General features: G+C 40.8%; 1 protein-coding gene across 9 annotated transcripts in view; it reads left to right on the top strand.

Annotated features, from left to right (window-relative positions):
• The window catches only part of WDFY3 (WD repeat and FYVE domain containing 3), a 273,216-nt gene extending 259,617 nt beyond the window's left edge, over window positions 1-13,599 (top strand). For all 9 annotated transcript variants that reach the window (XM_063108855.1, XM_063108859.1, XM_063108857.1 and 6 more), the window contains 7 exons: window positions 1,051-1,230; window positions 4,180-4,362; window positions 5,524-5,620; window positions 7,936-8,259; window positions 9,016-9,127; window positions 9,571-9,768; window positions 12,903-13,599. In XM_063108855.1, coding sequence (XP_062964925.1) covers window positions 1,051-1,230; window positions 4,180-4,362; window positions 5,524-5,620; window positions 7,936-8,259; window positions 9,016-9,127; window positions 9,571-9,768; window positions 12,903-13,026 — 1,218 coding nt within the window. In that variant the 3' untranslated portion in view covers window positions 13,027-13,599. The remainder of the gene's footprint in view (window positions 1-1,050; window positions 1,231-4,179; window positions 4,363-5,523; window positions 5,621-7,935; window positions 8,260-9,015; window positions 9,128-9,570; window positions 9,769-12,902) is intronic.
• Window positions 13,600-14,859: the final 1,260 nt, after the last annotated feature.

Below are 14,859 nucleotides of genomic sequence, written 5' to 3'. Positions count from 1 at the left end.
AACAACCATCTACAGATGCCAGAAACTCCGCAGAGTTGCTGATTCTTGAGGCAAGCTGCATAAAGACACACAGAGTCTCAACGTGAACAGATACAAGGTTGACAGTGCATTTTGCTGATCCAAACTCTCCTGCTGAAAATAGTTTCCCTTAGAAAATGGACTTTGAGGCTAATGTGCTAGAAAATTGGACTTCTTACTTAAAACAGCCTTCCGGGGTTTGCTAAACATGTGATAAGTACGTCTACGTGACCAAAATTTTAAGCCAACTCATTATTTAAGCAAGCATACTCTTCTGCCAGGGGAGATGGCCCGTTCTAAGTGCTCCGGAACTACTAACAGTGATCCAAATCTTTTTATTCAAAGTGCTTGCTTATTTTTTCACATTCGCATTTCCCTGAGTCCTGTTTCTCTTCATATTCCAGCAAAAGAGAGAAATTCTTAGTTAGTTTGAAGGAGGAATCCTTCTCGGGCACAGTGTGCAGACAGCTCCCATTCAGTAGCAGAACTTCAGCATGTCAACATATCACAACCACATTTTCCCCTTATCTTTCTGGATCGTGTACTATAACCACATGGTTCTCACAGTCTGTGCATATTTTTAAAAATTCATACAGTTATAGTTTCTTAGAATGAACTAAACAGGAGTTTTTAGCATAAAAGAATAGATACAGAGTGTAAACTCTATATTTTAGGGGCCCACAATTGATACGTCTCCACATAGAAATGGTATGAGAAACCCAAGCTGGATTGCAGTGGCCATTCCCCTTCCTTCCCAGATCCTGGTGCAAGTCCAGGGAAGAAGTAGTGTAAAAACGGAGAGAAGAGCCTCCAGGGTATTCAGACTTCTCCCTTCTTGCTGTGGGATGAGGCAATGGCAGTCAGTCGGAGGGGAAAGGAGGTCTGCCTCCCAGACTTCCCAGACACGGCTGCTCAGGTGCCACTGCCCAGAACTTGTGACAGTCGTTTCCTGATGCATCCAACAACTTCTGGAGTCAATAATGGAACCCCATCATCATAATCAACCTGATTTCTTTCTGTTCTCATTTGTAGGCCTTACTTGGCCACACGGACACTGTCACCTGCGCCACAGCATCATTAGCCTATCATATCATCGTCAGTGGGTCCCGTGACCGAACCTGCATCATTTGGGATTTGAACAAATTGTCGTTTCTAACACAGCTCCGAGGCCATCGAGCTCCAGTTTCTGCTCTTTGTATCAATGAATTAACAGTAAGTAGTAAATTGCCCACTTGGCTTATGTTCTGGCTAAACTAAATAAAAAATGACTCTTTTCTAAGTTGATAGACACTCATTTTATAAAAATCACTACATTGTTTTTGATTTATATGTTATTTGAAAAGCAAATGGGCGTTAAAGTTTGTAACCCAGAGAGCAATTTTGTCTTAAATCTATTCACTCCTGCATACTTTAAAGAGAGTAAGATTTGGTTCAAATAGAACAAAACATTCTATAATGTGCTTTTTTAAAAAAAAAGAATTTATAGAATATGTTAACAATGTTAGAATTTTATTGAAATTTTTGATGAAATATATTCAAATTATTTATTTATTATGTAAAGTGAAAAGAGTAGCATTTTGGTACCCAAATGAGAAAAATCATCAAGTTTTCAAAGGATATTATCTCTTTTTGAAAATAAATATTTTATATATAAATAAATAAAATGAGTCAGAATAAAATAAATGCACTGGCCTGAAGCCCCCCACACAGTCCAAGCTCACCTGAGGTGGACAAGAAAGGGAGTGAAGATGGACTGGTAAAGCAGGAGAAGCTGAGTGTAGGTTTGCAAAGACTGGGGCAGGTTATCACACTAGTACGTTGATGACGTGCATCAGTACATGTATGATGCCACCAGTGCACAGCAGTCTCAGAAATCAACAGGAACCTGAACCCAGCCTTATCGCTCTTAGCCATACACACCCGTTCCCACCTTGTCCTTACCACCAACCCCTGACCCAGGCCATCCTTCATGACACAGAGTCCTTCTAGCATTGTCATTAAATGATGTTCATATTTTGTCACCCACATAGGTAGCTTTCCTTTTGAAGGATGCTACATCTTTGATTTCTCACGTAACAGTCTAAGTATTATGCATTTTGTCAGATATCATATAGTCACTCAAAGAAAAAGGAGAAAGGAGGAAATTCAGTCCTCATGAACGACACTTTAAGTGTCTAATTGATAATAGTGGGAGTCCTCAGAGTTGGGATGAGTGGGGGACATGTGAGGGTAGAAGAGTCAAATTTGGCTTTTGGTTTATTTAAAAGGTTTAAGATGCTTTTAGAACAGCACCTTGGGTTGGTCCTGCAAACATTTGCACCTCAAGAGCTTTAGGAAAGCGTCAGTGTATAGACCAGAACTGCTCGGATCCCCAGCATTGCTTTGAGTTAAATGCCTAATTCCATTATTTAGAGCACTTTGTTTTGGTGGTGTTCTTAACTTAGATACTGAGAATTTTATTTCTAGTCAGTTATTATTTGAGCCAGTGTACACGCACTGGATTGCGAGAGTTGTTGCAAACATTACAGAAGAACGTTTTTTTTTTTTTTCGTTTTAATATTTTTTTGTAATCTCTTAATAACTCATGAATAGATTTCTGTTTCTGTTGTGTTTCTCCAATGAATATCAAGTCTGCTTTACTTCAGTTACATTTTGGGCCAAATCTACCTTTAACTCTTCTTCCACAGCTCAGCCCTTGTAACCACAGGATTTGCTCTGATGTGCTCTAATTGAGGCCCCTGGAGTAATCGCAGAAAGGCTTCCTAGGGCAAGGTGGAGCCTCCTGTCTCTCACAGAGGCTGAGACCACTAATTAAAACTCAACTGCTGACACTTGAAGTCAGAGATAGATACAGCAATGCTTGGCTAAGTATTATTTTTGCTAGGGTTTTGGTTTAGTTCTTGCTATCTTGGTAGAAGGAGAGCTGAGGGGGGAGGGGTGGGGAGAAGGGAGGAGACCGGCATAGACAGTGCAGCACACACTCTGGTTTGAACAAGTCCAGTCCTTCTTATCCTTCTCCCTGCTTTCGTTCTTGCATTGGTGCTGCTGTTCAGCTTATAGTTCTCCCTCTGCTTTTGAAGATCATGTTCAAATTTCTGTAGGTTGTCCCATGTCTCAGACCTGCCTGTATTGAACCTCATCACATCTTTTCTAATGCTGGTACCCAACATCATGACCCCCAGGCTATGTCAGGGATGAGGGAAGCAGCAAGGTATGGTGTGTTTATAAGCTTTGGGGTTCGGGAGAGCTGGCTGCAAATCTTGACTCTGATGCTAAGACAGTTGCTTAAGCTCTTTGCACCTCACTTGCATCCTCTTAGCAGGCTAGTGCTAGCTAACCTCACATGGCTGCTGTGACTTCAGACAGATTCAGTGTCTGAAGTGTACTCCCCAGTGACTGGCACACAGTGGGGGCTTCAGAAAGCATCTTCCTTCCTTTAGCAGTAATGGGTTGTGTTCTCATCAGGCTGGGCAGAGCCCAGCTGATAGATTTGAGGAAAAAGCTTGTTCTTTTCTATCTGTAGAACTCATGAAAACATAAGTGATCACTCCAGGAAGTCTGCAGGTTTATCAAGTTTGCCATGAAGTGACCCATGTACCAGTTTTCTTTTTCCCTCATTCCCCCATCCCTATTGTGAATATAAATTTTAAAATAGGATATGACAATGTTACCAATAATTTATCTTTTCATTTATTGAAGAGAGAGACATAACTGTATCTGGACTGAAAAATTTATCTTCTACCCTATGGTTTTGGTGGTTGGACTCATTTTGTAAAAGTAGAGGTGGATTCCTGCCTCTAAATGAAAGGTAGAAACAGATTTCGTAAACAGTAGGAGGAAGAAGAGTAGCTCATTACCTCCTCAGATTACAGATCGCTTTTTGGTAGAATCAGACCTTGCTCAGCATAAACCTTCCTTCACACCCCATCTGTGTTCCCCTCAGCTACAGCATCCGCTTGACTTTGAATTTTTAAAGGGGCCTCTGTTTAGGGTATATTTTTAAGTCATCAAGCACTGAATTCCAGGTTACCTCGGAAATTAATGACTAGCATAAGGACTGAAAGGCTTTTTGAGGGTTATGCCAAGGATTCAGTTTCCTTCTGAAACCAGAATGTAATAGGAAGAGAGCAAAGAAAATAAAGTTTTTCTTTATCTTCTCAGGGGGACATTGTGTCCTGCGCTGGCACATATATCCATGTGTGGAGCATTAATGGGAACCCTGTTGTGAGTGTAAACACATTCACAGGTAGGAGCCAGCAGATTGTCTGCTGCTGTGTGTCCGAGATGAATGAGTGGGACACACAGAACGTCATCGTGACAGGACACTCAGATGGAGTGGTTCGGGTAAGTGAACTAGCTGGGAGAAACTCATTAGGATATTTGCTGCCCTAGTCTACCTGCAACGTGTCAAGCTGCCTACAGTGTAAGGATGTCTGAACAGGTTCTAATGTTCAGCAAACTCTCGCTCCACTTCAAACAAGCCTTGGCCACTGTGTCTTCAGATGTGGAGGACACTAGTGACTTGGCCTCTTTTCTTCCTATTTATTAGCTCTGTTAGTGCAACTAACCACTGGACAGCTTGGCACAAGAAGGTCACTTAAACGTGATTCCCATGTCACTCTGGGATTGCTATAAATGTGAACTGCATAACTACTGGGTTTTAAACCTGTCAAATGGCTTCTTACGGAAAACACGCTAAGCAGGGACAGTCTCTTCTCTACAGAGAGTCACAGAGCCAGAAAATGCTTCCAGAAGCCTCCGGTCCGTTGTCTGACTCAAATCCCAGATAATTCTACTTGAAGCCTAGGTGCAGTTCATCCTTTTCGTAGTTTTCTTTATGTTGGGCTTCTATGAAAAGAGTCAACAAAGTATTTACCATTATAGTCTATTCAGATATTTGAGGTTTTCTCTCAGGAGATTTTTCTTTGTGCCTGTTTTCTTTAATTGTGTTCTTTGTAAAAACAGAGAGCAGACAATTACCACCCTTTCAGTCACAGTCATATGCTTAATGACAGTGAAGCCATCAGCCCACACCCACACCACACCCTGTGCCTCAGATGACGTGCACAGTCGCATGCACATACGCCCCAGAGCCTGCTTTCTCAAGAGCGGTGTTTCAGATTGCTACATTTGTGAGGCGTTATAAAAAAGCTCCATAGCCAAATGTGTTTGGGGCCCCTGCTTACCACAAGCAATCTTGGAGATTTACAGCCTATTCATGTACACAAGACTCTGAGAGTGTTTTGTAAGAAACAGAGTTTGGTTAGTTGGACCAAGTTTTTAAACATATGTGACCACAGTCCTTTTCCCTCCACCTTAAAACAGCCATTGTGTGTGGACAGTCCACTGCCACATTTATCAAGATGCAGGGAAATCTACTTGTACACAAGAATAGAAATTTAAGTTATTGGTTTGATCCTGAGGCTCATCTTCATCTAGTAAACTGTAAATTATTTTCTTCATCTATTTCTTAACTGTTTTACTGTCATGCTTATTTAAATTTAGTTTTGGAGAATGGAATTTTTGCAAGTTCCTGAAACACCAGCTCCTGAGCCTGTTGAAGTCTTAGAAATGCAGGAAGACTGTCCAGAAGCACAAATAGGTATTTAATACTTCCTAAAAAATTATTCAGTCATTTTCATTTTTCTTTTTTTTAAATCACAATGGATAAACTTATACCAAACAACAAAACAAGACCCTGAGGTTGGGCATTGCTCCCAGAAGCATGATCGCTGCCTAGTGTATAATTCCTTTAGGCAGACATACTAGGTTTTCTCAAGTTTACTGGGAAATGCTCAGTATGGTAATCTCTTGCTGTTGACTTCCACATTCCACACTAAATATAGTACTAGCTTCCTGAAGGCCTGGGCTCTCATCTGAAAAATAAAGCAGATCTGGAGGGGACAGTTTTGGGAAAGTCAGACACTCTGCACCTCAGTCCAACATCTGTTCTGCTCCCCATCTGGCCTGCTCAGTATGGATGACAGGGTAGCACCATGTTTTTAAACTATTCACAGAGGCAGACTAGAGTCCACCTTCAGAGTCCCTATCCCAGGCCTGCCCAAGTAGAGAATTAATTCAAACTGGAGCCTGGTGATCTATAATCTATTACCTATTATTTGTGAAGGACTTTAAAATTTTCCAGTGAAATATACAGATAGATGATTTCTATACACAATGATTGGAAACAGTGCCATAAAACCAGGCTGAGATCTGCTTTGTGTTGTTAGTCTCCAGAGAAGCCGCCCGTCTTGATTTAGAATAGTTGGTACAATACTTCCTGGAAAGGACCGGGGTTTTAACTTTGACCTTCAGATCGTCTCTCTGTGATTAATTTTTGTACACTGAGAATTCAATGTGACTTTGACAATGTGAGGGAATTACTAAGGGAAAGGTCTCATTATCAGAAAGACACAGATCACATCTGTTCATAAGGTGAACATAGTTTTTACTTTTTCATGCCAGAAAACAGAAAAGATCCCATGGGCAGAACACTTTAATGCTTATATTATGTTAATACATATAAATTTCTAAATAGTCAATTGCAGCCCCACCAGAAAGGTCATCTGGGTGTTTGGGGACATAGAAATTCAGCACAATCCAATAATTGTTTAGGGGTTACCTGTTATAGGTCAGACATTGTATAAAGGAGCCCAGTGAGAAGTGGGTCACTTTCCCTTCCTTTAACAAAACTTTTAAGTGAATAACAGTGGAAGACAGATGAATAAGTGAGATGGGAGAAGTGAGTGGAGAAGAGATATTTGCACATCTTCTGCCTGCTTATATATTCATATTGTGGACAGAGTTGGGTAGAAATGGCAGTGAGGGGAGAGCAGCCCACAGGAAAGATTGAGTGTGGGCAGTGTAGAAGCATCGGGACTGAGGACACTAGCCTGGGTGAGAAGGAAGACAAGCCAGGGGCTCACTGGAAATCAAAGCTGTTTCAAAGGCTATTGTTTGAGGGCCTTAGAACTCATGATCATAAGCCATTGAGGTGAAAACTCCGTTTTGATTAGTCCACTAGACTCCTAATGAGTAGGAGGCAGGCGAATGAAGTATTTGTCTTGCCAAAAAAATATGTATGTGCATTGGGCTGGCGCCGGCACACTTGTTCTTATTTTTTGTCCTTTTTTCCAATTGTATATACTTGTTTCACATAAATTTTCCCTCCAATAGACTTTATTGTAAATGTGAGGAGCTGATGTGAGGAAATGCAAAATAACAATGGAAAGAGGAAGAAAAACAAAAACCCTAAGTTAAAGATTTCATCAGTATTTCAGTCATCTTTGACTGCTTTCTGCAAGGCACTGGGCCCTCAAGCGTCTCTCTACTGTCTTATAGAAAGAATATCCAAAAGTAATAGTTTAGGGTAGGATTTCAAGGACATGAGATGCACTGTTAAAGGAGTCCAGAAAAGACAGAATATTTTCAGCTGAAGAAATTGGGTAAGATTTTAGAGAAAGAAGTGTTTAAGCTGTGCTTGAAAGGTAGGTGACATTGGAACACACAGAGATTGGGAAGATAGGTCTCTGTAGGGCCAATGGCAGATGCAAATCTAACCGTAAAGAGGGGCAGGCTGCTCGGGGAAAACCTGAGTGGCACCAGCTAGCTGAGTTGGGGTAGGGTGTATGAGGCAAAGGCAGGTTCGGGCCAGACTGTGAAAGACTGAATGCCAAGCTAAGATTGTTGGCCAAAGTATTCTATGAAGTCTTTCAGAAATTCTACCTTTTTTTGCAATCTCTACTCTAGCCAAAAATCTTCGCTTTTTTTTTTTTTTTTTAAATTTTCTATTATACTTATCGTAAAGAATTATGTCTATTTTGTCTTATAAGTGGTAGGAAAAAAATACCAGTAGAACAAATCCGGGTCTAATTGTGATGTGTCTGTTTTTCCTACCTCTCGCAATACTTTACTCAGGGCAGGAAGCCCAAGATGAGGACAGCAGCGATTCAGAAGTGGATGAGCAGAGCATCTGCCAGGATCCTAAGGACACTCCCAGCCAGCCCAGCAGCACCAGCCACAGGCCCCGGGCAGCCTCCTGCCGAGCGACAGCTGCCTGGTGTACTGACAGTGGCTCTGATGACTCCAGGCGCTGGTCTGACCAGCTCAGTCTAGATGAGAAAGATGGCTTCATATTTGTGAACTATTCAGAGGGCCAGACCAGAGCCCATCTGCAGGGTCCCCTTAACCACCCCCACCCCAATCCCATTGAAGTACGGAATTACAGCAGATTGAAACCAGGTAACTTGAAGTCTGGTATCTATTTCTCACTCCTTATAGGTGATGTGAGGGTTGGTGGATTGAGGCAGTGGGACTAGTTGTCCCTGGGCCCCATCCCTGCTGTGCCCTGAGACCTCAGCCACCCACAGAGAAAGACCTCTTAAATTTCTTCTTGTGTAGAGTAGACTTAGGGATTCTGTCCTACAATGGTGTTTGCAATATGCCGGGCATGTTTTAAAGAAAAACACCTCAAACCAAAGACTGCATTTATTCACAAATCATGAAATCATGAAAGCTTTGAAAATAGGCAAGTTAAGATGGATTTACGGGTACAAAACTCTGCTTTGCACCCTAAGTGAATCATTGTGCAGTATATGCATGTATTGAAACAATGCACTGTACTATACAAGTATGTACAAGTAAATGTTAAAAAAGAAAAAAAATAGGCAAGTTATTAGTTACAAATAAGTAAATAAAACTGCATTAGCAGATAACTTTGCCTATAGTAGAGGCAAGGTTTTCCATTGGAGAAATTGCACCCATCTTCTTTCATTGAAGATTTACCCTTCTCTTTAGTTTGTCTTTTCCAATGATACATTCTCCATCCTGGCCCATGACTGATGTTAAGCTAAACTGCATTCCCTGCATCCAAGGCCACAGCTGCCACAACTGTACATTGAGATGCCCTGGTTTTTTAGGCCACCATCTTAGAGTACATGTACCCAGTGCTGGCTGCCCTCCATATAGTATGTCATGACCTCCACTTCTGCACTCCAGGGTACCGGTGGGAACGGCAGCTGGTATTCAGGAGTAAGCTGACTATGCACACAGCCTTTGATCGAAAGGACAACGCACACCCAGCTGAGGTCACCGCATTGGGCATCTCCAAGTACGTGTGAGGCTGTTTCCAGCAGCTCTTCGCATCCTGAGTCATTTGCTTAGCTGGGGGCCACACACTCCAGCCCAGTCTTTGGGGAAAACAGATTTCATTTGCATTATCATATGTGGCTTGAAGAAAAGAATCTGAGGGAGAAACCTGCTGGTGTGTGGATCTTAATTCTGAATTTAAAAATTAAAAAGTAAAAAATACTTCCTTCTCTGTTCTTCAAAGATATAGGAAGGTTTGATCCAAAGACAGTTGAAATGGAAGTATAAATTTGGGCTCAGTTCTGTTTTTGTCTTGCTGAACATACTTCCCCTCAGTGCATCAAGGGTTCTCCCCATGACCCTCATCAGTCCCCAACACACACTCACTGAAAACTGGAGAGCCTCAGGAAGCAGACCACAAGCCCCAGAGGCCTACGGTGACTGTGTGTGTTTTATCTCCTGCAGGGACCACAGCAGGATCCTTGTTGGTGATAGTCGGGGCCGAGTTTTCAGCTGGTCTGTGAGTGACCAGCCAGGCCGATCTGCCGCCGACCACTGGGTGAAGGACGAAGGCGGTGACAGCTGTTCAGGCTGCTCCGTGCGGTTTTCTCTCACAGAGCGACGACACCACTGCAGAAACTGTGGTCAGCTCTTCTGCCAGAAGTAAGACGGGATATGTGCTTTTTGAATTTCCGTGGATTAAGCTCTTTGTTCTTTTGTTTTTGGTGTTTGTTTTTTTTTTGTGGCTGGCCAGTGCAGAAACCTTGGTGTTGCAAGGCTGTGCTCTAACCAACTGAGCTAACCAGCTGCCCTCAGGACGTTAACTATGCCCAGCACACAGGTTCTGACTTGCTCCACTGTTTCTACTACAGTATGCTGCGTCAGTGTAAACAGGTCTTCACTTTCTCTTTATTCTTTTCCATTACTACAATAATGAAATATTTCTATTGTATTAAAAGGTACAGAAATAATCATCACAAACACCTGGTCACCCATGACTCAGAATACGCATGATAATATTTCAACATATTTGCTTTGGAGGTGTGTGTGTGAAATAGGTATATATAAATACTACAGGTACATTTTATATTTTAAGTCCTCTTTTCACCCTTCACCAATCACACCCCCTTCCTCTCTCTGTTTTTGTACTGTAATGAGCGTGTGTTGCCTCTATAAACATCACATAGTATTGCTTTTGTGTTTTTCAGCTTTACATTTCAACTTTACATAGCATACTGCCTGTACCCTTCTCTAACTTTTTTTATTCAACATTATTTTTGAAATCCATTTATATGGATAGGTATTATTCTAGTATATTCATTTTAACTGCTGTCAAGTATCTTATTGTATGAATATATCAGAATTTCCCTTTTGATGGGTTTTTTTTTTTTTCATTTTATCAATACCACAAATAAAGCTACAATGCACACCCTTATAAATGCCCCTCTAATACACAAGCTGGAATTTCTCTAGAGGAGATGGGATAGAATTAATAGAACATAGACTTAGGCTTGAGCTCACAAGATATTGCCAAATTACTCTCCCGAACACTAGTGCTAGTTTACGCGGCCTCCGACAGAACGTGAAAGCTCTCCACGTTCTCCGTCGTACTTGTTACTGCCATACTTTTTCACTTTTACCAATCGGATAGATGAGAAATAGTGATTTGTTCAGACTTGCAGTGCTAGTAAGGTTGAACATCTCTTCATATACTTGTTGATTTCCTCTTGGGTAACTTTGCTCATTTTTCTTTTAGGTTTGCCTGTCTTTTTTTTTTTTTTTCCCCCATTGAGTAGTTCTTTATATGTTCTGGGCTCTAATCTTTTGTCTTTTATACATCTTGCAAAAAATAACCTGGGTTATTTTCTTTTAAAAGTTTCAAAGTTTTATTTTTCACATTTAGGTCTTTAATCCATTTGGAATTTATTTTGAGGTATGACATGAGGCTGGGATCTATTGTTTTTTACTGTACGAGAGGTCAGCTGTCCCATCACTGTTAACTTGGATGCTGTCTCTGACATGCAGTGGGGTTCCAGATACACATGCACAGTCCTTACTCTCCCTGCCTGACAACAAGGAGTAAAGATCCCATGAGCAGTACGTGTTTGTGCTTATATTGCGTTACTCCAGAGACACTTTCACAGAAAACACATTATTCCCAAAGTGCATAATCATTTCTGAGGCGGTTCCTGAGGTTTTGTGGGCAGCATTGGCTTACAGGTTGGAGCACGGTCTTTGCCTTCACTCTGACCCAGTGCTCATGGGGTGCTTCCTGTTGCATTATCTCAGGCAAGTGACTGAACCTTTCCGAGCTCCAGTTTCTTCATCTGTAAAATGTGTATAGCACCACCTCTCTTCACAGAGGTGTGGAGAATTAAATGAGATTGCGTATATGAGGGTTGTACAGTGCCAAGTACAGAGCCTGGCAGCGTAAGTGTTCCATAAAAGGTGTTATAATGACTAATTTTTTTCTTAAACATTTCCTCCTGGTCAGTCTGATTCAAAATGAGGTAGCCAGGACGTTGCTGCCAGGCATTCCTTATGGGACTTATATGAGTTTGGCAAAGGATCCTGTCTTGTGGCTCTGTGCTTTGAGAGGCCTTCTCTATAAAACCCAATAATCTAGTAATTTCTGATAGTCAGCACCCCTGTATGTACACTGACACTTATCTGTTCTTTGTAGCATTTAATTTTCAGAATATTATGTAAACATAGCTAATTCTTTAAATTATCCACGACTATCAAATGTTGGATGGAGGCTGTGTCTGGAACACAGACAAAACAGTGAGTGACTGGTTGTGATAAAACAAGCTTGAGGACTGTTTGTGATAAAACAAGTCCTTGAAACTTCTCAAGGTTGTAGCATTTAATTTATTCTCTGGACACTTTCACTGGTAGATTAATGGAGTAAATATAAATCTCCATTTCAGCCTTGTGAAAATCTAAGCTTAAAGTGATTTAATGCCACATCCAAGATCACACCCTGCTTCATTCCAGGAATAGGAACTCTAAATACTTTTTAAAGACTTTGAACATCTCTTAAGTATAGTCTATTCAGGCAGTTCTATCAAGATAAATAGAAAATGAGGGCATTTGGACTGGACAAGAAAAGCCAAACCATTACTTAAAAAATGATTGAGTGGATTGATCAAAACGTTTAAAAGTACAGAGGAACTTGATAGTGACCAAACTGTCCTTTAAAATGGGCGGCAAGTCTTCTAATTTCCATGAGAAAGAAGTCAAGGTCCAAGAAGAGACATTGACATACCCCCCAGTTTAAGCCACGAGAACCAGTCCCGCCCAGGTATAATGGCCTCACGTACAGCTGCAGGGGCCTCTGGGCCTCATCGTTTAGGAAAATCTTAACTCTGGTTTTTGGTTTTTTTAAAAATTCTTTTCATTCAAAGAAATAGCTTCCCTGGTTTAATATTACTTTTCTTCATAGACTGAAACAAATAATACAGCATTCCTTTTGGTCCTTGATCAGCCACATGACACAAACCAGTATGGCCTTTGGCACTCTTCTGGCATCATGTGGTCTTTGGCGTCATACTGAAAGCTTTCCATTTGATTTTTTTTTTTGTCTTTTTTCGTGACCGGCACTCAGACAGTGAGTGCACTGGCCATTCCTATATAGGATCCGAACCCGCGGCCGGAGCATCGCTGCGCACCCAGCGCCGCACTCTACGGAGTGCGCCATGGGCCCAGCCCCATTTGATTTTTTAAATTAATGTTACCAGCCCCTGTTATCAAGCGAGGAGAGGACCTGTAACTAATTCATCTTTCCTTTCCTTTAGGTGCAGTCGATTTCAATCTGAAATCAAACGCTTGAAGATCTCATCCCCGGTGCGTGTTTGTCAGAACTGTTACTATAACTTACAGCATGAGAGGGGTTCAGAAGATGGACCTCGAAATTGTTGAAGATTCAACCAGCTGATTGGAGACCACGGTTTATAGACCCCTTCCTGATTCCCTGGTCACAGCTTGGAAGGAATTGAACACAGTTTCCGTTTACACATCTCTTCATACCACGTGTTTGAAGTGTTGAATTCAAAGGGATCATTGAATAAACAGGTGTAGAGGACAGGCACGGGGCAGGCACCATTCAGGTGAGCAGCACAAGAAGAATATGAGGTGGTTCCTAGGAGCAACGTTTTCAGTATCCAGTTCTCCCCAGTACAGTAGCTGTCTCCAAGAGAAAAATCCTTATTAACTGTCTTTTCTTGCATCTCATTTTTATAGAGCTATTCATCCTTATTTGGAAAAACCAACAACAACAAAAAAGGCTTTTAGAAAATGGCTGTAAATCTGACTTCTTTGCAAGTAACTGTGTATATTGTAAATAGGTATAAAGGCCTTTTTTTTCTAAATAAGGACTTAACTGCCTGTAACATGAGACTTCAAACTTAAACCACTAATTTAATGAACTTCTTATGGTTTGTCTGACATTTCTCACTTACCAATTAATTATAAATGTTTTTTTAAATTCTCAAAGACATTATCTGTGGTCTTTTTTTTTCCTTTCAAACCCAGCCTGTGTGCCTGATGTCATTTCTTTCAAGTTGCCCACAGTATCTCCACTTAAACTAGGCTAGTAACCAAAATAATGTGGACATTCTTTAGGAAACAGTGTGGGAGAATAGGAGCCCAGCCATAAGATAACCTGGAAACATTTGGGCATCTTGGACTTAGCTATGCACCACCTCAGTGTTCTTCTTATGTAACACAGCCCCTCTTAAACTTATATGTGAACCGCTGTTTGGTCAGAACATACCTTCTTAGCATTGCATAAAGGTGGTCTGGTGACATGTAGTGCAGGAAACAGCCCTGCCTCAGCTGGTGGGAATATATTTGCATGTAATCCAAAATTAGCTTCTCTTGCATAGAACATAAGAAGTATGTGTCTTTGGTGACACTAACGTTCTACTATAGCTTATTTTCAAAAAAGGATAAAAAAGAGAAAAAGGTGTATAGAATTAACATATAAACCTTGTTGTAAAACTGGATCATGTCAAAACTGCTTAAAATTAACATTTACCACTTAATGCCATCTACCTGAAAACAGTGAGATTTATACTGTATCAATGTCTATTTTTTTGTTTTTGCTATGAATATAATTACAGTATTTTAATATTTAGTTATTTAATTTGTTCTACTAGTTGGGTACGGAACACACAATCCAGGGGGATTAAAACTGGTGGGGCTAAGAAATGTTTAGTTTACAGAAAAAAAAGGCTTCGGTGGTGGAATTTTTTTAAATGTGTGTTATGTACATATATATACATATATATATAAAATAAATGAAACAATCTAGATTTTAACATTTTCAGATACTTAGTGATAATATTATGAACAATTCTAAAAGCCCTGTGATTTGAAAAATGTAGGATCATTAATGGCCCAAGGAAGGAAGGACAGGCCTTCACACCCTCACGGAGGTATCATACAAAGGACAGTGGCTTTGGCTTTCCCGACTTTTCATCGTTAGGCCCTGATGAGCGACACACTTATGCACTAAAATGCACATATATGCACATGCATTCAAAAATAGGCATTTGGTACAATAGTGATCTTGTACCTAATGGGCTGAAACCAGCTTAAGAACAAATTTGTTCTTCCTGGTAACTAGGTCTCCAAGAGAAAATATAAAGGCTGCTTTAGTGCCTTATGCTTACTAAATTTAAATCTTTATTTACCTAGGTTTGAGGCTACAGTCTATTTATGATTACATATCAAAACTGATTAAAACACTTC

The sequence above is a fragment of the Cynocephalus volans genome, chromosome 9 (genome assembly GCF_027409185.1).
Source record: "Cynocephalus volans isolate mCynVol1 chromosome 9, mCynVol1.pri, whole genome shotgun sequence".
Classification (NCBI taxonomy): domain Eukaryota; kingdom Metazoa; phylum Chordata; class Mammalia; order Dermoptera; family Cynocephalidae; genus Cynocephalus; species Cynocephalus volans.
The sequence above is the reverse complement of the archived record's forward strand: the minus strand, read 5'-3'. Positions and strand labels throughout refer to the sequence as shown.